Here is a 22,988-nt window from a genome sequence, read left to right on the forward strand (position 1 = left end):
TTAATATTCCTGATTATAATGGTAGGTAGAGAAAAAAGGAAGTGGAGTAGCAATGTTAGTGAAGGATTTCATTTCTAGAATATGAGAATGCCCCAGAGGGTTGCATTAAGGCAGTATGCATATGAATAGAGTTAAAAGATGGAAAAGGAAGTAGTACAGTTCTTGTTGTGGATCACCAGGTCATCGCAGTGGTGATTAGAGATCAAGAAGTTCAGCTAGTTCACATGAAATGCAAGGACTACAGGACAATAATGTAAAGATGATTAATAATATGAACTGTAATAAAGGTAGTGCAAATGGCCAAAATAGAAAATGATTTTTTTGAATGCAATCTGGACTGGTTCTAGGAACAGTAGGCGGGTTTCTCCGACCCCGGGTCAGGTCGGAGAATCGGCGGTGGTGGGGGGGGCGCGATTCATGCGACGCCGGTCCGCTGATTCTCCACTCGCGAGTGGCCGCCGAGATAGGCTGGCGCCGTTCACGTGTGGTCCTACCCGGCAGGACCCCGCCGTTCATCCTCCGGGGAGTTGGCCGGTGGGGAGGAGGGGGGATCCGATCCGGGGGGGGAGGGGCGTCCACCGTGGCCTGGCCCGCGGTCGGGGCCTACCGATCGGCGGGCCGGCTTCTCCTGGTGGGGCCTATGTTCCTCCGCGCCGGGCCCCTGTAGCTCTCCGCCGTGTTGCGTCGGGGCTGGCGTGGAGAAGGAAACTAACGCGCATGCGTGAGTTCGCGCCGGCCGTAGCGCACATGCGCAGATCCGCGGCGCCTGTTTGATGGCGGTATCGGCAGATGGAGCTGCGTGAGTCGCTCCAGTGCCGTGCTGGCCCCCTGTAGGCGCAGGATCGGTGTTCCTAGGAGCCTGTTGATGCCGCTGCAAAACGCGACGGTGTTTACGACGGCGTCAACACTTAGCCTCAGGATCAGAGAATCCCGCCCAGTATGTTCTTAGTCCAACTAGGATAACTGACCAGAGTAGCGCAGCAATTTGAGAAATAGCTACTGCAGCATTTGTTAAGGTCAACTTAAGAATGGAAAAGTATAATAAAGAGTTGAAACAATGTCTGCTGATTGGAAAAAAGTCAGTGATCAATAGGATAAGAAGAGAATTGTCCCCAATTATCTGGGGGGAAAATCCAATCAAACAGGCTGACAAGTCAACGACAGAAAATATTCAAATACGTTGTGTAATGCCTCTGCTCTATATTTATGTGAGGCTTCCCAAATAATTTTCCACTCAATTGTTCTCTAAGCTCCAGTACCTGATATTCCAAAGGTTTTTTGCCACTATTTTTTAATTCAGTAATAGGATTCAATCTTCACCATGATTCTTTTAAAAAGGTTCTTGATCTTGTCCAGCCCATCGAGGGCATATTTGGTTGCTTCCTAGTCATGAAGGGTGGGGTGAAGGGAGCAATCTGGAATAATCTTTTTGCTCTTCTGCACATGAATCAGCATGGCTCGGGAGCAAGTTTTATAATTTTGCCCAATACTTCCCACAACTTTGAAGTCAGCAAACAAAACTGGAAGAAGAACTGTTGTTGTTTCTTAGGAGGTGATATTTTAAGATCTGGATTTAGTAGTCCTGCTTGAAACATTTCCTCAGATGTCTCAGCAATTGGAGAAATTAAATTATTCTATTCAGACATCTGTTAATCTTTAACATTAAAATGTCAAACAGTATGTTTTGTCTTGCGATCGATCAGTAATTAAAACCACAACACTGATTGACTGGTATGAGCTTGAGTTAATGGATAAAATACCGATTGACTTTCAGAGATGAATTATTTGTTTCAAAGGTAATTGGGTTCCAACATTGAAAACTAAAGATCAGGCATGAGTGTTCAATTTTGCTAAGGGAAGCAGCTTCTTGTTTATCTACCAATTTTGGAAACTAAAATAAAGCTGTAAAATTTCCTGTTTGTAACGGGATGAATACTCTGCTTTGATTGCGCATGCCTTTGTGAAACCAAATGATCTAAGTGGAGTGGGAAGGAAAAATAACTGGATGGGATTTTCTGTCGGCGGAATTCCCTGCTTCATCAGCAGCACACTCACGCCCGCGGATTTCCCGACGACATTGTGGTGGCCACAATGGGAAACCCCATTGGCCGGCTGCCGAGACGGAGGATCCCGCTGCCAGCGGGTATGCGCTGCACCAGAAAATGGGTTTGGTCCGCCCACACTCTGTGAATTAGTGAATGGATCTCTGACAACTTGGCGTCAACCAGCATTCCTCCTTCAACCATCATGAATCAAAAGTAATCAAATGGTTATTCATCTCATGGTTGTTTGTGATTTATTGAGGGTTCAGAGTGGCTATGTCCGTGTATATATGTAGCACTTTGTCCACTTAAAGCAAGGAAATCTGTAAGATATTTTGAAGCATTCTGATATTGAACATATACAAGTATACGATATATTATTAAATATCGTGAATATTCAAAATTTCTAACTTTTCAGAAACTAGAAACACTGAAAAATGAGTGGTAACATTTGTATCAAGTTGTTGGTTCTCCTTTGTGAGGTGTTAAAAGATTATAATCATAATTTGGCTCTAATAGGAGCCTTTGTGGTCTGATTGGACAATGGATTGAACAAAAGTGACTCCTAAATGAAGACAACATGAATTTAGCTAAATATTTCATCCAATACAAAATGAATGGGTACCAGTCATGTTTGGTCTAATAATGTGACTCTTTCAGAAGGAAGGTGGAGATCATGCACACGCACAGTCTATTCACTTTGCTTGGAGAAAGGCTAATGCTGCACACCAATACTCTTACTGTAACAACGTACAACACACTTTATGAGGTAAGACATTGAACACAAAGAGACGATACGTTAACTAATGTAAATGTTGTGAGTAGTAGATGTCAGGTACATTGCCATTCAAAAGTAAATTTATTGCTGTTTTTTTTCCTGCAGCTATACCAATAAATACTCAGTCTCTGTTAGAGTATACATCAAATTTCTGCATTCTGAATGTAATTTCTGTGTAACTTTAATGGGATGAGGCAGAGACTGTTCACGGTAAACTGGGAAGATCTGTTAATGGTTCAAACGACTGAAGATCAGTATTGAATATTTAAAGAAACATTTAATTAGATACAGAGCAAGTATATAAGCCTGAGAGAAAAAGGCTGCGCTTCACAAAAAAAACCAGCCATAGACAACTAAAGAGGTTAGGGACAGCATTAAACTAAAAGGGCTTACAAAAATGCAAGACATAGCACAGATCCGGTTGAATGGGATTGTTACAAGGTCCAGCAAAGTGTCACACAGCACCTCATAAGAGCTACTAAAAGGGATTTTGAAAGGAAACTTGCAAGGGACATCAAAATCAATGAGAATAAATGTTATAATTATATAAAGGGTGAAGAACAATGTAGGCCCACTAAAGCGGAAAATGGAGATATTGTCAGTGATAATGAGGAAATGGCAGACATGTTGAACAATTACTTTGCTTCAACGTCTACAGTAGAAAAGGAGGATAACTTGCCCAAAGTCCCCCAAAAATTAGTAGTTGATCAAGGACCAGAACCTAATACAATTAACGCAAGTACAACCTCACTAACTGGGAAATTAATGGAACTACAGAATGACAAATCCCCAGGACCTGATGGTTTCCATCGAGGGTGTTATAGGAAGTAGAGGAGCGCATTGTAGATGCCCTAACTATAATTTTCCAGATTCAGGAGTAGTCCCTCTGGATTGGAAAATTGCACATGCCGCTCCACTTTTTAAGTAGGGTGAAAAGGGGAAACCAGGGAATTGCAGACCAGTTAGCCTAACATCTGTGGTGGGGAAATTACTGGAGTCTATAATCAGGGATGGAGCAACTGAACAACTTGAAACATTTTGGTCGATCAGGGAGAGCCAGCATGGATTCCTGAGGGAAGGTTATGCCTGACTAATGTTACTGACAAATTATTTGATGAGGTGACAAATGTCGTGGACTGGGGAAGTAATTCATATGGACTTCCAGATAGAATTTGATAATGTCCCACACAAGGAATTGTTAACTAATGAGGAAACCCATGGAGTTGAGGGCAAATTATTGACATGGTTAGGAAACTAGTTGGGTGGCAGGCGTCAGAAAGTGGGGATAATGGGTAATTACTCAAATTGGCAGGGGGTGACTAGTGGTGCACCACTGTATTGGGGCCTCAATTATTCACTCAATTGGTGACTTTGATGATGGCATAGAAAGTCATATATCCAAATTTGTGGATGATACATAGTTTGGTGGCATTGTAGACAGCCTAAATGATAGCATAAAACTGCAAGGAGATTTATACTTGCTCTGTATAGGTTAAAATGCACAGGCTTTCTGATTAGTCCATATTTACAATATTTAGTTCATTGGAATAAATGTGGCTGATTCTTAATAGCCACTTGAAGTGGCTTGGGAAGCAACATTTTTAAAAATACAATTACGATGGCAACATGGGATCGACAATTGATGCGATTCAACAGCCACGCTAGTCAGAAACATTGAAAATAACATCATATGGTATAGTCATAGGAAAGGGAAATGTTTTGGCCAATCTTATGATTGTAAAGCAAGGGCGGCACGTGGCACAGTGGTTAGCATTGCTGCCTACTGCGCTAAGGACCCGGGTTCGAATCCCGGTCCTGGGTCACTGTCCGTGTGGAGTTTGCATTTTCACCCCCACAACCCAAAGATGTGCAGGTGAGGTGGATTGGCCACGCTAAATTGCCCCTTAAGTGGAAAAATAAATAATTGGGTACCCTAAATTAATTTTTTTAAATGATAGCGAAGTTTATTGAGCAAATAGTTTACTTCATTTTTGGAATATTTCATTTGAGAATGAGGACTGATCAAAAAAAAATATGTTCCATATGTGGTTTCTATCTGGATAAAAACCTTAATTTGTTCAACACACAGTGAGAAATTGAAATTGAGACTATCTTGGGAGGTGTTGTAATGAGATCCATAAAGATTAGTCCAGTTGAGGTCGATCGCAATGAACCACCATTAAAGCAGTGTTTATAGATACCACATGTACTGAATAAAACTCAGTAGAAAATACTTTGAATCTACTTTGCTATCCAAGAGGAAATTGTCAATTAGTATGGAACACAAGAGATCTGGGGCGGGACACTCCGACCCCCCGCCGGGGCGGAGAATCGCCGGGGGGCGGCGTGAATCCCCACGCTGCCGGCTGCCGAATTCTCCGGCGCCGGGGATTTGACGGGGGCGGGAATGGCACCGCGCCGGTCGGCGGCTGCTGGCAGCGGCCGCCCTGGCGATTCGCCTACCCGCAATGGGCCGAGTGGCCGCCCGTTTTCGGCCGGTCCCGCTGGCGTAAATTAGAGTAGGTACTTACTGGCGGGACCTGGCTCCGCGGGCGGGCGCGAGGGGATCTGGCCCCGGGCGGTGCCCCCACGGTGGCCTGGCCCGCGGTCGGGGCCCACTGATCCGCGGGCGGGCCTGTGCCGTGGGGGCACTCTATTCTTCCGCGTCGGCTGCTGTGGACCTCCGCGATGGCCGACACGGAGCTGAACCCCCCTGCGCATGCGCTGGGATGACACTAGCACTCGCTGGTGCTCCCGCGCATGCGCCAACTTGCGCCCTTCGGCGCCGGTTGGCATGGCGCCAAGCCCCTTCCGTGCCGGCCGGCGCGGCGCAAACCATTCCGGCGCTGGCCTAGCCCCTGAAGGTGCGGAGGATTCCACACCTTCGGGGCGGCCCGACACCGGAGTGGTTCACGCCACTCCTTCGCACCGGAGTTGCCTGCCCCGCAGAATCCCGCCCCTGGTCTGTTTTTGATATTCAGGGAGAATAATTTCAAGTTACACCTCAAACTGAAACTCTTGCACATCATACTGAGAGAAGTTGGAGAATCCTGGCCTTCATGTCTCAATGAGAATGCTTCAATCTGATTGGTTGTCATTGCTTTCCTTGTTCACGATACCACAGATCACCTGTAGAGGGTGAAGACTTCAAGAAGTCAAAGAACAAAGGGTGGGCACGGGAGCAATAGGTCAGAAGGTGAGAGCATTGAGGGAGAACTAGGGAATAGGGACAGTGTGGCTCTGAGGCAGAGCAGACAGGTAGATGTTGCTGAACACAGCGAGTCTGGTGGCCTGAAGTGCATATGTTTTAATGCAAGAAGTATTACGGGTAAGGCAGATGAACTTAGAGCTTGGATTAGTACTTGGAACTATGATGTTGTTGCCATTACAGAAACCTGGTTGAGGGAAGGGCAGGATTGGCAGCTAAACGTTCCAGGATTTAGATGTTTCAGGCGGGATAGAGGGGGATGTAAAAGGGGAGGCGGAGTTGCATTACTGGTTCGGGAGAATATCACAGCTGTACTGCGAGAGGACACCTCAGAGGGCAGTGAGGCTATATGGGTAGAGATCAGGAATAAGAAGGGTGCAGTCACAATGTTGGGGGTTTACTACAGGCCTCCCAACAGCCAGCGGGAGATAGAGGAGCAGATAGGTAGACAGATTTTGGAAAAGAGTAAAAACAACAGGGTTGTGGTGATGGGAGACTTCAACTTCCCCAATATTGACTGGGACTCACTTAGTGCCAGGGGCTTAGACGGGGCGGAGTTTGTAAGGAGCATCCAGGAGGGCTTCTTAAAACAATATGTAGACAGTCCAACTAGGGAAGGAGCGGTACTGGACCTGGTATTGGGGAATGAGCCCGGCCAGGTGGTAGAAGTTTCAGTAGGGGAGCATTTCGGTAACAGTGACCACAATTCAGTAAGTTTTAAAGTACTGGTGGACAAGGATAAGAGTGGTCCTAGGATGAATGTGCTAAATTGGGGGAAGGCTAATTATAACAATATTAGGTGGGAACTGAAGAACATAGATTGGGGGCGGATGTTTGAGGGCAAATCAACATCTGAAATGTGGGAGGCTTTCAAGTGGCAGTTGAAAGGAATTCAGGACCGGCATGTTCCTGTGAGGAAGAAGGATAAATACGGCAATTTTCGGGAACCTTGGATGACGAGAGATATTGTAGACCTCGTCAAAAAGAAAAAGGAGGCATTTGTCAGGGCTAAAAGGCTGGGAACAGACGAAGCCTGCGTGGAATATAAGGAAAGTAGGAAGGAACTTAAGCAAGGAGTCAGGAGGGCTAGAAGGGGTCACGAAAAGTCACTGGCAAATAGGGTTAAGGAAAATCCCAAGGCTTTTTACACGTACATAAAAAGCAAGAGGGTAGCCAGGGAAAGGGTTGGCCCACTGAAGGATAGGCAAGGGAATCGATGTGTGGAGCCAGAGGAAATGGGCGAGGTACTAAATGAATACTTTGCATCGGTATTCACCAAAGAGAAGAAATTGGTAGATGTTGAGTCTGGAGAAGGGTGTGTAGATAGCCTGGGTCACATTGAGATCCAAAAAGACGAGGTGTTGGGTGTCTTAAAAAATATTAAGGTAGATAAGTCCCCAGGGCCTGATGGGATCTACCCCAGAATACTGAAGGAGGCTGGAGAGGAAATTGCTGAGGCCTTGACAGAAATCTTTGGATCCTCGCTGTCTTCAGGGGATGTCCCGGAGGACTGGAGAATAGCCAATGTTGTTCCTCTGTTTAAGAAGGGTAGCAAGGATAATCCCGGGAACTACAGGCCGGTGAGCCTTACTTCAGTGGTAGGGAAATTACTGGAGAGAATTCTTCGAGACAGGATCTACTCCCATTTGGAAGCAAATGGAAAATGGACGTATTAGTGAGAGGCAGCACGGTTTTGTGAAGGGGAGGTCGTGTCTCACTAACTTGATAGAGTTTTTCGAGGAGGTCACTAAGATGATTGATGCAGGTAGGGCAGTGGATGTTGTCTATATGGACTTCAGTAAGGCCTTTGACAAGGTCCCTCATGGTAGACTAGTACAAAAGGTGAAGTCACATGGGATCAGAGGTGAGCTGGCAAGGTGGATTCAGAACTAGCTAGGCCATAGAAGGCAGAGAGAAGCAATGGAAGGATGCTTTTCTCATTGGAGGGCTGTGACCAGTGGTGTTCCACAGGGATCAGTGCTGGGACCTTTGCTCTTTGTAGTATATATAAATGATTTGGAGGAAAATGTAACTGGTCTGATTTGTAAGTTTGCAGACGACACAAAGGTTGGTGGAATTGCGGATAGCGATGAGGACTGTTGGAGGATACAGCAGGATTTAGATTGTTTGGTGACTTGGGCGGAGAGATGGCAGATGGAGTTTAATCCGGACAAATGTGAGGTAATGCATTTTGGAAGGTCTAATGCAGGTAGGGAATATACAGTGAATGGTAAAACCCTCAAGAGTATTGAAAGTCAAAGAGATCAAGGAGTACAGGTCCACAGGTCATTGAAAGGGGCAACACAGGTGGAGAAGGTAGTCAAGAAGGCATACGGCATGCTTGCCTTCATTGGCCGGGGCATTGAGTATAAGAATTGGCAAGTCATGTTGCAGCTGTATAGAACCTTAGTTAGGCCACACTTGGAGTATAGTGTTCAATTCTGGTCGCCACACTACCAGAAGGATGTGGAGGCTTTAGAGAGGGTGCAGAAGAGATTTACCAGAATGTTGCCTGGTATGGAGGGCATTAGCTCTGAGGAGCGGTTGAATAAACTCGGTTTGTTCTCACTGGAACAAAGGAGGATGAGGGGAGACCTGATAGAGGTATACAAAATTATGAGGGGCATAGACAGAGTGGATAGTCAGAGGCTTTTCCCCAGGGTAGAGGGGTCAATTACTAGGGGGCATAGGTTTAAGGTGAGAGGGGCAAGGTTTAGAGTAGATGTACGAGGCAAGTTTTTTACGCAGAGGGTAGTGGGGCCTGGAACTCGCTACCGGAGGAGGTGGTGGAAGCAGGGACAATAGTGACATTTAAGTGACATCTTGACAAATACATGAATAGGATGGGAATAGAGGGATACGGACCCAGGAAGTGTAGAAGATTGTAGTTGAGTCGGGCAGCATGGTCGGCACGGGCTTGGAGGGCCGAAGGGCCTGTTCCTGTGCTGTACATTTCTTTGTTCTTTGTTCTAAGACCATATGAATGCCTAAATTTATAGATTTTGGTTATGAGGAGCACAAGGGCCTACTTTTCAGGTGTAATGCCACAGAGGCATTAAGCACTTGTAATCAGAAACAAAGTTTATTCTACGAATTCAGTTAACATTTTATAAACACAAACAGTAAGCATTTTATCAACTACAAACATAAATATCCCACACAGCTACAGTAATCTATATTTAACCCTTAATAACTTCCCTTTACTGTTTCACTCAAGTAACAACATCCATAAATCAGACAATCTCTTTTTCCACAAAACAGTAGGTTTGAATTCCTTCCAGAACACAGTCATTAATTTGAAGTTATCAAGTGATCAGGATACACGTTTTTAACTGCAGAGAGAGAGAGACTCCAAGATCCTTGTAGTCTGAATGCAGCTTCCAGCTGTCTAAACCGAAAGTAAAACTGAGAGCCACAAACAGCTCCCAGCTCAAAACGAAAGTAAAAACCAGAGCCAGAGCCCAGCTCCACCCACACAATGACATCACTGCAGCCATTTCAGAAGACAAACAGTTCTTAAAGGGACATTCCTATTACAGATGGAAAATTTGTCTTCTCATATGGATGTTGAACTTGTTTTCAAGAATGCAGACCTGTGTACAATAAAGAACCTAATGGCCTGGATTTTCCTCTCAGAAGCATAGGATTGGTGTTTGCCATTCACCCCGCTGACAGCTTCCCAGAGTATTTGTGGGCTTGCTAGCAGACATTTCCTCTAATCTGACTTCTTGAAGTCTTCACCCTCTACAGGTGATCTGTGGTATCGTGAACAAGGAAAGCAATAACAACCAATCAGATTGAAGCATTCTCATTGAGACATGAAGGCCGGGATTCTCCAACCCCGGGCCAGGTCGCAGAATCCCCGGGGGGACGTGAGAATCGCACCCCGCCGCCCCCCGCGGGCATTCCGATTCTCCCCTGCCGATTATCGGGCGCCCGTGGGATTCCCGCCGCACCGGTCGGGGGTCAGTGAAAGCACCCCCCCCCCCTCCCAACGATTCTCTGGGTGGGCCGAGTGGCCGCCGAGTTCGGCCGAGTCACGCCGGCGTGGGTTACTCAGGTCCCACCATGGCGGGACCTGGAAGGTGTGTCTGCGGGGGCCGTCCTGGAGGGGGGATCCGACCCCGGGGGGTCCTCCACGGTGGCCTGGCCCGCGATCGGGGCCTACCGATCGGCAGGCAGGCTGGTTCCGTGGGGGCCTATGTTCCTCTGCGCCGGGCCGCTGTAGGGCTCCGCCATATTGCCCGGGGACCGGCGCGGAGAAGGGAACCCCCACGCATGTGCGGAATCGCGCCGGCCGTAGCGCGGAATCACACCGGCCGCAGCGCGGAATCACACTGGTCGTTCCGCGCATGTGCGAACTCACGCCGGCCGTTCCCCGCCAGCTGGAGCTGTGGGGACCACTCCGGCGCTGACCTAGCCCCCTAGGAAGCGGAGCATTCCCCATTATCGGGGACCGTTGACGCCGGAGTGGTTGGCGCCTCTTTCCATGCCGGCGTGGGGACATAGCCCCATTATTGGAGAATCCCGCCCGAAGAGTCTAAACCAGGGAATTAGAGCTAAATTAAATAAAGATTTGAGAGGCAGATGCGATTAAGGGACAGTTATAAAATAAACAACAGGAAATAAAAACAATTCTCTAAATCTCCAACACTAATTTTCCTCTGTGGAAATGAGACTCTACACATGTAAAATTATTTATTTAGGCAAGAGAGGTTATTCATAAATTATTATTTTTGCGGTTGCAAAACTCACTCCTGAATGCTCAATTTCTGCCTTTCGCACCTGCATTTCGTGTGGAACTGGTGGGCACATATAACAAGTTCACATTATTGCAGTAATTTCAAAATGTAGAAGCATGAACCAAATGAGGGCTGTGACAGCACTCTCTGTGGAGGAGCATGGTATCTCTGATAGCAATTTAATGGATTTCTGCTTTTAACTGCATGTGCTTACTCCTAATTTCTTCTGTTATAATAATTGGCACTGATATCCTCACCATGGCTCTCATTGCAAGTTCCAGTCAATGTCGGGAAAATGGTGAAACAATGGATAGTGTATGAACATTTACTTGTTACTGTGAAGGATTATATGAACGTCTTTTATTTTTTTGTTTAGATTTTGACTGAACAAGTGTGCACACAGGTTGTTCATAAGCCTCATCCAGAGCCTGACTCAACAATAAAAATTCAAAATCCAAGTAAGTATAGATGATGGATAGGTTTGGCATTTACTTATGCAATCCTTTTAGTAAAATACAGCACGGCTGGAAAGCAGCATTGACGGGGCCTGGGTGACTATAACTTGATGAAATCATAATGCTCATTGAAGCTTTGGGGCAAGATTTTCTGGCCCCTCTCCTGTGTGTTTCCCAGCGATGCGAGGCAGCCAGCCGTTGGCTGGCAGCAGGATCTTCTGGTGCTGCCGCTGTCAATGGAATTTTCCATTGAATCCATCCCACGCCATCGGGAAACCTACGATGTGGGTGCACTGTTACCAGGATCGAAAGATCCACAGGCGTGAAAAGCCGGAAGATCTCACCCTCGTTTGCAGACTGTATTATACATAGTTGTAAAATAAAGAAAACAGTCTACCTTTTGTAAAAAGGCACTGTAAATTCTTTGATTCTATGAAAATGTGACCTGAAGTTTCATATGTTGATTTACAGTTATAGGAAATGGACAAACAGAAGAGTTAAGAAATGATTTTCCCCAATTACAGTTCAAAGTTAAGGCTGCTATGCTGTTCCCTTTATTTTATCAATAACAAATTCAAAATCAATGCATGCATATGAGATTTGGGGAAGGCGGTGGCACAATGGTACTTTCACTGTACGAGTAATCCAGAGACCTAGGGCAAGACCTGGGGACCTGTGTTCGAATCCCACCATGGCAGACGGTGAAATTGGAATTCAATATAAATCCGGATTTAAAAGTTGAATGATGTTAGAGTTTTTTGAGGAGGCAACAAGGAAGTTAGACAAAAGAGAACTAGTGGACATGATTTATTTAGATTTCCAGAAAGCCTTTGACAATGTGCCACATAGGAGACTGTTAAATAAGTTAAAAGCCCATGGTGTTAAGGGTAAGATTCTGGCATGGATAGAAGATTGGCTGACTGGCAGAAGGCAGAGAGTGGGGATAAAGGGGTCTTTTTCAGGATGGCAGCTGGTGACTAGTGGTGTGCCTCAGGGGTCTGCGCGCGGACCACAACTTTTCACGATATACATTAATGATCTGGAAGAAGGGACTGAAGACACTGTTGCTAAGCTTGCGGATGATACAAAGATCGGTAGAGGGACAGGTAGTATTGAGGAAGCAAGGGGGCTGCAAAAGGATTTGGACAAGCTGGGAGAGTGGGCAATGAAGTGGCAAATGCATGTGGAAAAGTGTGAGATTAAGCACCTTGAAAGGAGGAATTTAGGCATAGACTATTTTCTAAATGGGGAAATGCTTAGGAAATCAGAAGCACAAAGGGACTTGGGAGTCCTTGTTCATGATTCTCTTAAGGTTAACGTGCAGGTTCAGTTGGCAGTTAAGAAGGCAAATGCAATGTTAACATTCATGCCAAGAGGGCTAGAATACAAGACCAGGGAGGTACTTCTGAGGCTGTATTAGGCTCTGGTCAGACCCCATTTGGAGTATTGTGAGGAGATTCAGGCCCCGTATCTAAGAAAGGATGTGCTGGCCTTGGAAAGGATCCAGAGGAGGTTCACAAGAATGATCCCTGAATAAAGAACTTGTCGTATGAGGAACAGTTGAGGACTCTGGGTCTGTACTCTAGGAGTTTAGAAGGATGAGGAGGGATTTTATTGAAACTTACAGGATACTGCGAGGCCTGGATAGAGTGGACATAGAGAGGCTGTTTCCACTTGTAGGAAAAACTAGAACCAGAGGACACCATCTCAGACTAAAGGGACGATCATTTAAAACAGAGGAGGAGGAATTTCTTCAGCCAGAGGGTGGTGAATCTGTGGAACTCTTTGCCGCAGAAGGCTGTAGACGCCAAATCACTGAGTGTCTTTAAGACAGAGATAGATAGGTTTTGATTAATAAGGGGATCAGGTGTTATGGGGAGAAGGCAGGAGAATGGGGATGAGAAAATATCAGCCATGATTGAATGGCAGAGCAGACTTGATGGGCCGAGTGGCCTAATTCTGCTCCTATGTCCCATAAAATCATTGTTGATTGTTGTAAAAACCCATTTCGTTCACTAGTACCTTCTGGGAAGGAAATCTGCCGTCCTTTCCCGGTCTGGCCTACATGTGACTCCAGACCCACAGCAATGTGGTTGACTCTCCAAAGTCCTCTGATATGGAGGGCAACTAGGGATGAGCAACAAAAGCTGGCAATGCCCACATCCTGTAAACAAATTTGAAAAATATATGTAAAAGCACACTGAGGACAGTCATCAGTATAAACATTGAAAACTATTCGGATGTCTACTAAATAGTGTGTGAAAGGGCTTTGAAGTTCTAATTGTGAAGCGTGAGAAAAATCATATTCTCAATTTACTTTTAATGTCGTAGCTCCAATAATTAAAATTTACAAGCCGGGCAGGTAGTTAATTACGGCTGAAGTTATGATGCAGAAACTGCAGGCAACACGATGGCGCAGTGGTTAGCACTGCTGTCTCATGGCGCCGAGGTCCCAGATTCGACCTCGGCTCTGGGTCACTATCTGTGTGGAGTTTGCAAATTCTTCCCGTGTTTGCGTGCGTATCACCCCCACAACCCAAAGATGTGCGGAGTAGGTGAAATTAGCCATGCTAAATTGCCCCTTAATTGGAAAAAAAATGAATTGGGTACTCTAAATGTATTTTTAAAAATGATACAGAAACTGCTCGCAGACTGGAATATAAGAATTCATGGTTTATCCTGGAGGTAGGGCATTAACGGCATGAAAAGATTTATTTCATTGCAGGTCCACCAAGAAATTTTATACTGTGGAATAGAGTCCTTGAAACAGATTGCAAAATTTAAGTATATCTGAAGAGGCTTGATAATGGCAACAGCATGGATAGACTGCTTATAACAACTGTAATATAGCAAATATTACAAAATTAAATTTCAACCAAGCTATAGTACTTGAAACAATCAATCTTTTGCAGTGCAACTTAATGACAAATATTTTAAATGTACTTTTCCACTAAAACTAATTTGACAGTATTTTATAAAATGTTGGTTGGCATGGACCGATTTGGGCTGGAGGACCTGTTTCCGTGCTGTAGATATGAATCATGGAAATTTGGATTAAGTCAGAGCACATCTGTGGCCATTTTACTCTTATCTCCAAAGTTTGTTTTTGTGCATTGTTTTTCTGATATTCTCTTGATATTGAACTTTAAGTAATAATGGACGTACCCTTTCTGAATTAGTACCAACTTTACAAATAATTAAATTGTCGGCAGATTTTACTCATTTGGTTTCAATGTCAGTGGATAGTTTGAAATGGATTTAAATTTACTTTGTTACTTTACTTTGTCTTATAAGAGTACACCTCTTTACCTAATGGCAAAGTAAATGGAATGAAGGAAGCACTAATGTTGGAAACAAGGTAATTCAGTTGGAGCTGTTTATAATTTTGCTTTTCTGTCATTCGAGTCTCTGATCGCAACCAACATGGTGATGAGTTCCTGTATAATTCTCTAAATAAAACGGCTAAGAAATTTGTTGAAGTAGGCTTTCTGTTTTCCTGATGATGGTTCACTACAACCATAGGGCATATCCTATTAACTTGAATGGAGTCTGGCAAGGAATAAAGTGAGGGAGCTTTGGTTGGATTCTCCATTCCTGAGACTAAATGTTAATGCTGAGGCAGGATTTGTGGACTTCCACAACAGCAAAACTAGTGCCACTCCTGGACCGATTCAACGACTGTCAAGAGGCTAGCACTGGCGCCACGTGGGACACAATCGATCCCAATGACAAATGGTGGCGGATTCACAATTGACACTCAGGAGGCTGATAGGCTGCAGCCGCATATACACATTTCACTCCTAGCCAACAAGATGGCAGCGAGGAGAACAGCACCATGCTTCACAGATGCCAAGCTGGAGACCCTCCTGGACACCCTGTACCCCGGCCCAGGAAGGAGACTGCCAGCCGGCGCTGTTTGGCGTGCCTGGGCGTGGGTAGCAGAGGTGGTCAGCGCCACCAGTAACACCATCCAGACTAGCCTGTGGTTCAGGAAAAAATTGCATGACCTCCTCGGGGTGGCCAGGGTGAGTACGCAACACTGTGCCCCTGGTACCAACCCCCATCCCACACAACCATAACCCCCCCCCCGCCCCACCAGAAGGGTGGCTGAACCACCACCCTGCACCACATGCCGGCACACATACCGGCTGCCATGGCCGGGTGCCCTGGCCACTGAGGCCACCATCCATCCAGCCCCTGGGCTGCATGCGTCAGATTATCCAACACTGTCGTTGTCTGTCTCCCATCCCACCCCGCAGGAGAAGGTTGCCCAAAACCGCCGGGTGTGGGGAAAACTGGAGGGGGACCGCCGGAGCTTTTGGCCCTCACCGTGGCAGTGCAGCGGCCCCTGGACGTGGTTGGCGGCCCTGAGAAAAGGGAAGTTGCCGGGTGGAGGTCAGCGAGGAAGTGAGACCCCACTGAGTTGCGGTTCCCCATGACACCTGTGTCAACCCCTCTCCCCCAAAACTATCCCCACCACTCTCACCCCACCCACAGCCCCACTCTCACCCCAATCCTCATCCCCACACACCCTCACCTCCACGCCACCCTCACCCCTGCATCACTGTCACCCCCACCACCCCCACTCCCCTCCAGCCTGCGGTCTAATCATGTGAGTTGTCTTGTGTCTTGCAGGACCTGCTGTTGTCCCCGCCCCCTGACAGTGCCACAACTAGAGCCCCCCTGTGATCCAAGCAGCGTCGAGGATACCGACATGGACGGGAGCAATATTATGCCTGTGACCCAAGACACCGGAGCCCACTGATTTCCCATCACAGCTGTCTCCAACACCCTCCACCATTCCAGAGACACTTTAGTGAAGAGGCTCCTGGGACACCCTCTGGTGCGCACCACACGGCTGCTCTGGTACAGTAGGTGGAGGTAGGAACTCCCGAGGAGGCGGACAGTCTGAGGACCAGCTGACCCCAGGTCCCAACTGTCGCCCAGATGGGTTTTTGGCTTCTGGAATGTCAGTCCCATCTATAGTGGATATGCAGTCGCAGGGCCAGGGACTACATGAGGGGCTGTCGGCGAGCATCCAGCATCTGCAGATGCAGTTGGAGGAGTCCAACCGCGTTCAGGAGCAGGAGGTGGTGCCGACAATGTGTGCCACCTAGGCCAGCACCGCATGTGCGGCGTCCGTGGTGGAGGCATTTGAGGTGATGGTTTTTGCTATGTCCAAGGCCTGGGGCATTCTGTGAAGGTGTTGGCCAAGGCCCAGGACAGGGCAGCCCTCCCACAGGCGCTCATCAGCATGGCCCAGTCACAGCAGGCCATGGCTGGGAACGTCGGAGGCATTGCCCAGGTGCTGGCCGATGTGGCGCAGACATAGAGGGAGGTGGCCCAGTCCCAGAGGGAGATGGTGCAGTCACTGGGACGCAGTCCCAGACGGAGATGGTCCACTCCCTGTGCTCCATGCCCACGAGCACGCAGACCCTGTTCGAGACCAGAGCGGACCTCCAGGACTGCCAGCACCTTGTGCGGGTGTGCCTCAGGGGATAGCTCCACTCACATCCCCAGTAGACCGGGGGCCATCGGACACCCTGAAAGGGGAAGGAGGAGGTGATGGGGCCCATGCTGGTGACTCGCTCCGGGGAGGTGGCGGAACACTGCAGCACCTCGGACTCTCCCTACCCCCCCTCCTGTTCCTGTCGCATCTGGTGGGCAGCCGGCAGAAAAGGGCAGCACCATACCACCTGGGACACCCGAGCAGCAGCCTGGCCCATCCTGGCCCTGATGCCCCAGAAGATGGAACACCAATGGGGACCCAGGTAAAAGGGCGTGAATCACAGCAGGTCGCCTTCATTCCTGATTTACCATCTGGGGATCCAGCTAGGCATAGCGTTAGGGCTTGTAAGACCTGAAACTTAAAGACACGAGTGAAATTGGCATGGTTGCAGGACACAGTATAGTGACAGGGGCTAGGGCACTTATATGTAATAATCATAATCTTTATTAGTGTCACAATTAGGCCTACATTAACACTGCAATGAAGCTAATGTGAAAATTCCCCAGTCGCCACATTCCGGTGCAGTGTTCGGGTACACTGAGGGAGAATTCAGAAAGTCCAATTCACCTAACATCATGGGCGGGATTCTCCACGCACCGGCGGGGCGGGCCACTCCGGTGCCGAGGAGTGGCATGGACCACGCTGGCGTCGGGCTGCCCCGAAGGTCCGGAATCCTCCGCACCTTCAGGGGCTAGGCCGGTGCCGGAGTTTTTGGCGGCCCACCAGCCGGCGTGGAAGGGCTTGGCGCCACGCCAACCGGCGCCGAAGGGCCTCCGCTGGCCGGCGCGAGTTGGCACATGCGCTGGAGCGCCAGAGTGTGCTGGCGTCATCCCAACTCATGCGCAGGGGGGTTCTTCTCTGCACCGGCCATGGCGGAGGTTAACAGTGGCCGTTGCAGAGAGAAAGAGTGCCCCAACGGCATAGGCCTGCCCGCGAATCGCGGGCCAGGCCACCGTGGGGCAACCTCCAGGGCCAGATCCCTCCCCCCCCCCCCCCACGAGGACTCTGCAGTCCGCCAGTGAAGCCAGGTCCCGCCGGTAAGGACCTGTTGTGATTTACGCCGGCAGGAACGGCCTAAAACGGGCTGCCACTCGGCCCATCGCGAGCCGGAGAATCGCCGGGGGGGGCCGCTGCCAACGGCCCCCGACCGGCGCAGCGCGATTCCCGCCCCCGCCAAAACCCCGACGCTGGAGAATTCGGCAGGGGCAGGATTCACGCCGCCACCCAGTGACGAGTCGGTGAACCTGGAGGTGATCAGAGCATCCTGTGCGCGTTGGCCTGGCGCAGATGTCGTACAGCCTCCCGTGCCTGCCTGGGCCACATGGCCTGTTCATCCTCGCCCTCCCCTGCATCCTCCTGGTCGGACGCGGCCTGGCATTCTTCCTTCTCCTCCAGCATGCCACCCTTCTGCTGCATGAAGTTGTGAAGGACATAGGCTATCCAGATGCGCTTGAGAGCCCATATTTCATGGGCGTCATTGTAGCGAGTGTCCGTGTCAGTCTGTGGCCCTCGGATTGGTACCATCAGCCACAACTGCAGCGGATAATCTCCTGTTACCCAGAAGCCAACCCCCCAGCCAGCAGGGGGGGGGGTCTTGAAGAGACCGGGTTTCGTCGAGTGTGCCAGGATGAAGGCGTCATGCGCACTGCCCAGGTATCGGGTGCAGACGTGCATGATGGACAGCTGATTGTCACATATCATCTGCACGTACATCGAGTGGATACCCTTTTGGTTTGTGTAGGGCTGCCTCTCATCTGCAGGCCCTGGCATCCTGGTGTTGCCTTATTTACTCGCTATAAATATGGCAGTCAATAAGGTTGCCCTTCTTTATCTAGATATTGATATATCGCTTTCAGAGTCGCCAGGTATCAAATGATACCACCGCAAGGTTCAACAGGATGTCGATCAAAGAACCAACAACCAGTTAGTTCAAGTTCAATAATACTTTATTTACACACAAGATTAACTTATACATGCAACATAAACACTACGAGCTAAACTACACCTAACAGCTATGACAACCTGTACTTAACTCCAGGCACCCGGCTTAGGTCAGAGGAACAGTGGCCTTTGTTCGGATCTGGATCTGCTGGGTCTGGAGAAGTAACTGCTGTTCAGCTAGGCTCATCAGTCTGGTAGCGAGCATTGAACTTGGACTTGCTTCTGGTCGTGGTGCTGCGATTGGAGATGGATGTTGGCGGAGCGCCAGGTCCAAAAAAGATCGAACACATGGCAGTGTCTCTCTTTATCCTTGGGGGATTTCGCGCGCTTTTGGGCGGCCCTTAGGTTTGGACCCAATTAATTGGGCTGTTCACGATCACTGCCTTCGACCTGAGCCAATAAAGGGGCGGGTGCCTTGATGGCTGGGCATGTCCTAAGCGGTCATTGACCTTGCTGTTTATGCTTCCTGAGTAAAGGGAGTGGCGCCGAGGTGTCTGGAATTGTATCGGTTACCTGAATAACAATCCTTTGTCTTACGGAGATGGGTCATTAAAATGCTAATCGGCTGGGGGTTTCGATGCTGTCTGGATTCTCTTCTCACGAATATACATGCAGGCTCTGTGCCTGCCTGAATCTTACATTGTCCATATTTCCCTTTCGGCTTTGCGCACGTCCATATTTCTTGTTGTAAGTGGCCATCCCAGATGGCTACACTGGTTGGCTCGGTCCGCATTGAAATGGATGTGTTGTGCCAACTGGAAATAGAGGGCCTCTGTGATGGTGCAGATGCTCTGTGAGATCCTGGACAGGCCCCCACTCGGTGCCTGGCAGAACCCAGTGTCCGGCCTAGCTGCCCACGGTCACGCCTCTCCATATCCTACATCCTCTTTCTCTCTCATCAGCCACGACTCCGATTTCACGATTTTTAAAAGCAGAAGTGACCTTTGCCATCGGGAATTCGGCCCCTTGAAGGCGGAGAATTGCAGAGGCCCCGGAGAATACCGGATCAGGCTCACTAATTATATGTCAACACCGTTTACTGTACGTACATTCTGGAATGCCTTGACACCAATGTCAAGGCGACGGAGAATTCGATTTGGCTTGGAACCGGCAGAATTTCGGTGTGGGAGCCGATTCTCCACCCAACCGCATTTCCCGACTCCGGTGTCATCCAAAAGAGAATCCCAGAGAATTCCCTGCTGCCGTTTAAAAGGATGCAAATTAGGAGGACAAAATATTCCTAAGCTCCCCAGGACGTACCACCCTATTGACTTCCAGAGTTATCTGGGAGTAAGTGGAAAGAGTTCACTTCCTTAACCTCTCTTCATAATTTAGATTTCCAAAAATTTAGAAGGTGAATAATATTGTTCCTGTTTTTATCTATGAGAAATCTGGATTCTCCGTCGGCGGGATCCTCCGTTTCACCGACAGAGCGTTCACGCCTGCGGATTTCCCGACGGCATGTGGGGGCCTACAATGGGAAACCTCATTGGCTGGCTGCCGAATGGAGAATCCTGCTGCTGGTGGGAGCGCGCCGCACCAGAAAACGTGTTTGGTGGGACGAGAATCCCGCCCAATATATTTCATTACCTTTTACAACCTCTTGCAGTGTCGGAAATGTGGCAGCCAGTTTGTGCACTGTAAGTTCCCATAAGCAACAGTTACATAAGGGATCGGATTGTTTGTTTGGTAGATTAAGTAATGACCAGAACACCAGGGAGAACTCCCTTTTTCTTCTTTGAATAGTTCCATGGGATCTTCACACCCACCTCAGAGAACAGACTTCACTGCATTGCCAGCTTGGATTATGTGCACAGGTCTGGAGTGCAATTTCAACCCACAACCTTCATAACTCACAAGTGAGGATGTTACCACTGAGCCACATCAGACACTGGACAGATATATTCCAACTGGAGCCTGACAACTGACTTATATAATAACATTACAACCTATTATGATTTAAATGCTTAAAAAATGCAACCAATTCCCTATTTACCTTTCCTTAACTAAGGGGCTTTCAGTTTGCTAACATTATCTATTGTAATCCCTTAGTGCACTATCACATGAAAGATGTGTTACCTTTTGTGTTTTTTTGCTGCAATATTAATTATTTTTGTATTATTTCACATTGAGTTGCATACAAGCAAAAGATCAAAATGTTTCTCTATGTGGTTACATTGTTCCTCAGTGATTGCTTTGTATTTCACCTTTGGAGGTATTGCTCATAAGATACTGCTCAAATTATTAAATTGTAGCACTTGATAGGTTATATAATTACCAATTCTCTTCCCTTATTAACCTAATTCTGCAATTTACGCAGTGAGCAATCATTGCTATAATAACAATATGCATTTGTATAGCTCTAAGCCAAAAATCCTGGAAGGTGTACCTTTAAGAAAAATTAATTTACAGGATGTGGGTGTCACTGGTTAGGCCAGCATTTATTGCCCATCCCTAGTTGCCCTTCAGAAGGTGGTGGTCAGTTGCCTTGAACCGCAGCAGTCCTTGAGGTGTAGGTACATCTATATCGCTGTTAGGGAAGGATTTCCAGGATGCTGCTCCAGTGACAGTGAATATAAAGCTCGCAGAAGGATATTATTGGTGCCACAGATTCCCACAGTGAAGGCCCAACAGCAGTGTCTATTAAGGTGACTATGCTTCATGGATAACTGACATGTTCATGCCATGAATTAGAAATGCATATTCATTGGTAGGGGGCTTCACTATGTGCTCTGCCATGTTGTAGAAATTCATTCAATCAAATACATTCAGGAAATCTCTGTCAGAAAATTCTGTCATCTCCAGCATCCACAGTATCACAGAATTGTTACAACGCAGAAGAGGCTATTTGGCCCATTGTGTCTGCACCGGACCTGCGAATGATCAATTCACCTCGTGCCACTTCCCCACCTCCTTCTAACCCTGTGCATTCTTCCTTTTTTATATTGTCCCTTGACTAGTAATCCAGATACTCAGGGTAATGCTCTGCAGATTCAGATTTAAATCCCACATCGCAGATGGTAGAATTTTAATTTAATCAATACAAATCTGGAATTAAAAGCCTAATGATCACCATGAAGCCTTTGTCGATTGTCATTAAAAAAATCTGGTTCACAAATAGGGGTAGCACAACGGTTAGCATTGTTGCTTCACAGCGCCAGGGTCCCGGGTTCGATTCCCGTCTTAGGTCACTGTCTATGTGGAGTCTGTACGTTCTCCCTGTGTCTGGTTGGGTTTCCTCCCACAAGTCCTGAAAGATGTGCTTGTTAAGTGAATTGGACATTCTGAATTCTCCTCAGGGTTTCCTAAGTGACTTTGGTGAATCCCGCGGGGTGCGGAACCTGTCAGGAGGCCACTGCAGGCCTCTCCTGCCATTCTACGGCCACGTTGTGCTCTCGCTTGAGTGCAACGCGGCTGGAGATTCACGGTCTATATCACAGGACTGCTAATTAGCATGAAGTGTTGGATTATGCTGCAATACCCCCTTACTCCTTCCTTAGTTTAACAAACATGCACAGATTTGAAGAATTAAATGGATTACAAGGTACATTTTAAAGTAAAATGGTTTCACTAACATAAAGTCCCTTTAAGCAAACAGATTGGCTGTGGTTAAATACACTCTCCCCTCTGAACCCAAGTGAATATCTGTGGAGTTCTCCTCAAAATCCTCAGGTGATTGTCGCATGAGAGTTTCAAAGTCCAGTCCAGGTTTTCCAAATTACTCTTTCAAACAAAGCTTTCACCACACTTTTAACAATTAATCCAGTATCCAGGTTTTACAACTCCCCCCCCCCATTGTATTTCTTTGTCTTGACAGCTGTCCACGCTGTTCAAAATTGCTTTTGATTCTGAAATTTCATTAAAATGGCATCAAATTTTTGATTCACCTCTGAAGACTGCTTTCCCACTTTAACTTGAGTTACTGCAGCTGCCTCATTCACTCACAGCACTTTGTCTGCTTCTCCCTTGAATTCGTCTTTGAAAAATTGATCTCTGTTCTCATAACTTCAGTCATTTATAGCCATTCATTCTGTCCTGATTCCCTGGTTATCTGTTCTGTATCTTTCTTGGGAAGTCTGCATTTTTGCAGCTCCCCTGTCCTGTTCAGCTCCTATCAGATCTGCAAGATGTTCACGCCTTGGTATCTTATCTTGAACTGCAAACAAATTCAGCTAAAAATTTAATTCAAAAACCTTTCTCCCTTAAGAGGCCCCCAGTTGCTAAGCAATGGTCACATGCTTCTGCCTTTTATTTACTCTTCATGCATAACCACTTCTAAGCACACAGCAGGACAGTTGGAATTGAAACGAACC

General features: G+C 47.4%; 1 protein-coding gene across 1 annotated transcript in view; it reads left to right on the forward strand.

The window, feature by feature from the left end:
- nbeaa (neurobeachin a) overlaps positions 1-22,988 on the forward strand; it is a 1,435,335-nt gene that overhangs the window by 336,046 nt on the left and 1,076,301 nt on the right. Inside the window, exons 18-19 of the mRNA XM_072477018.1 lie at positions 2,703-2,811; positions 11,147-11,228. Coding sequence (XP_072333119.1) covers positions 2,703-2,811; positions 11,147-11,228 — 191 coding nt within the window. The remainder of the gene's footprint in view (positions 1-2,702; positions 2,812-11,146; positions 11,229-22,988) is intronic.

This window comes from Scyliorhinus torazame, chromosome 15 (genome assembly GCF_047496885.1).
Source record: "Scyliorhinus torazame isolate Kashiwa2021f chromosome 15, sScyTor2.1, whole genome shotgun sequence".
Taxonomy (NCBI): Eukaryota; Metazoa; Chordata; class Chondrichthyes; order Carcharhiniformes; family Scyliorhinidae; genus Scyliorhinus; species Scyliorhinus torazame.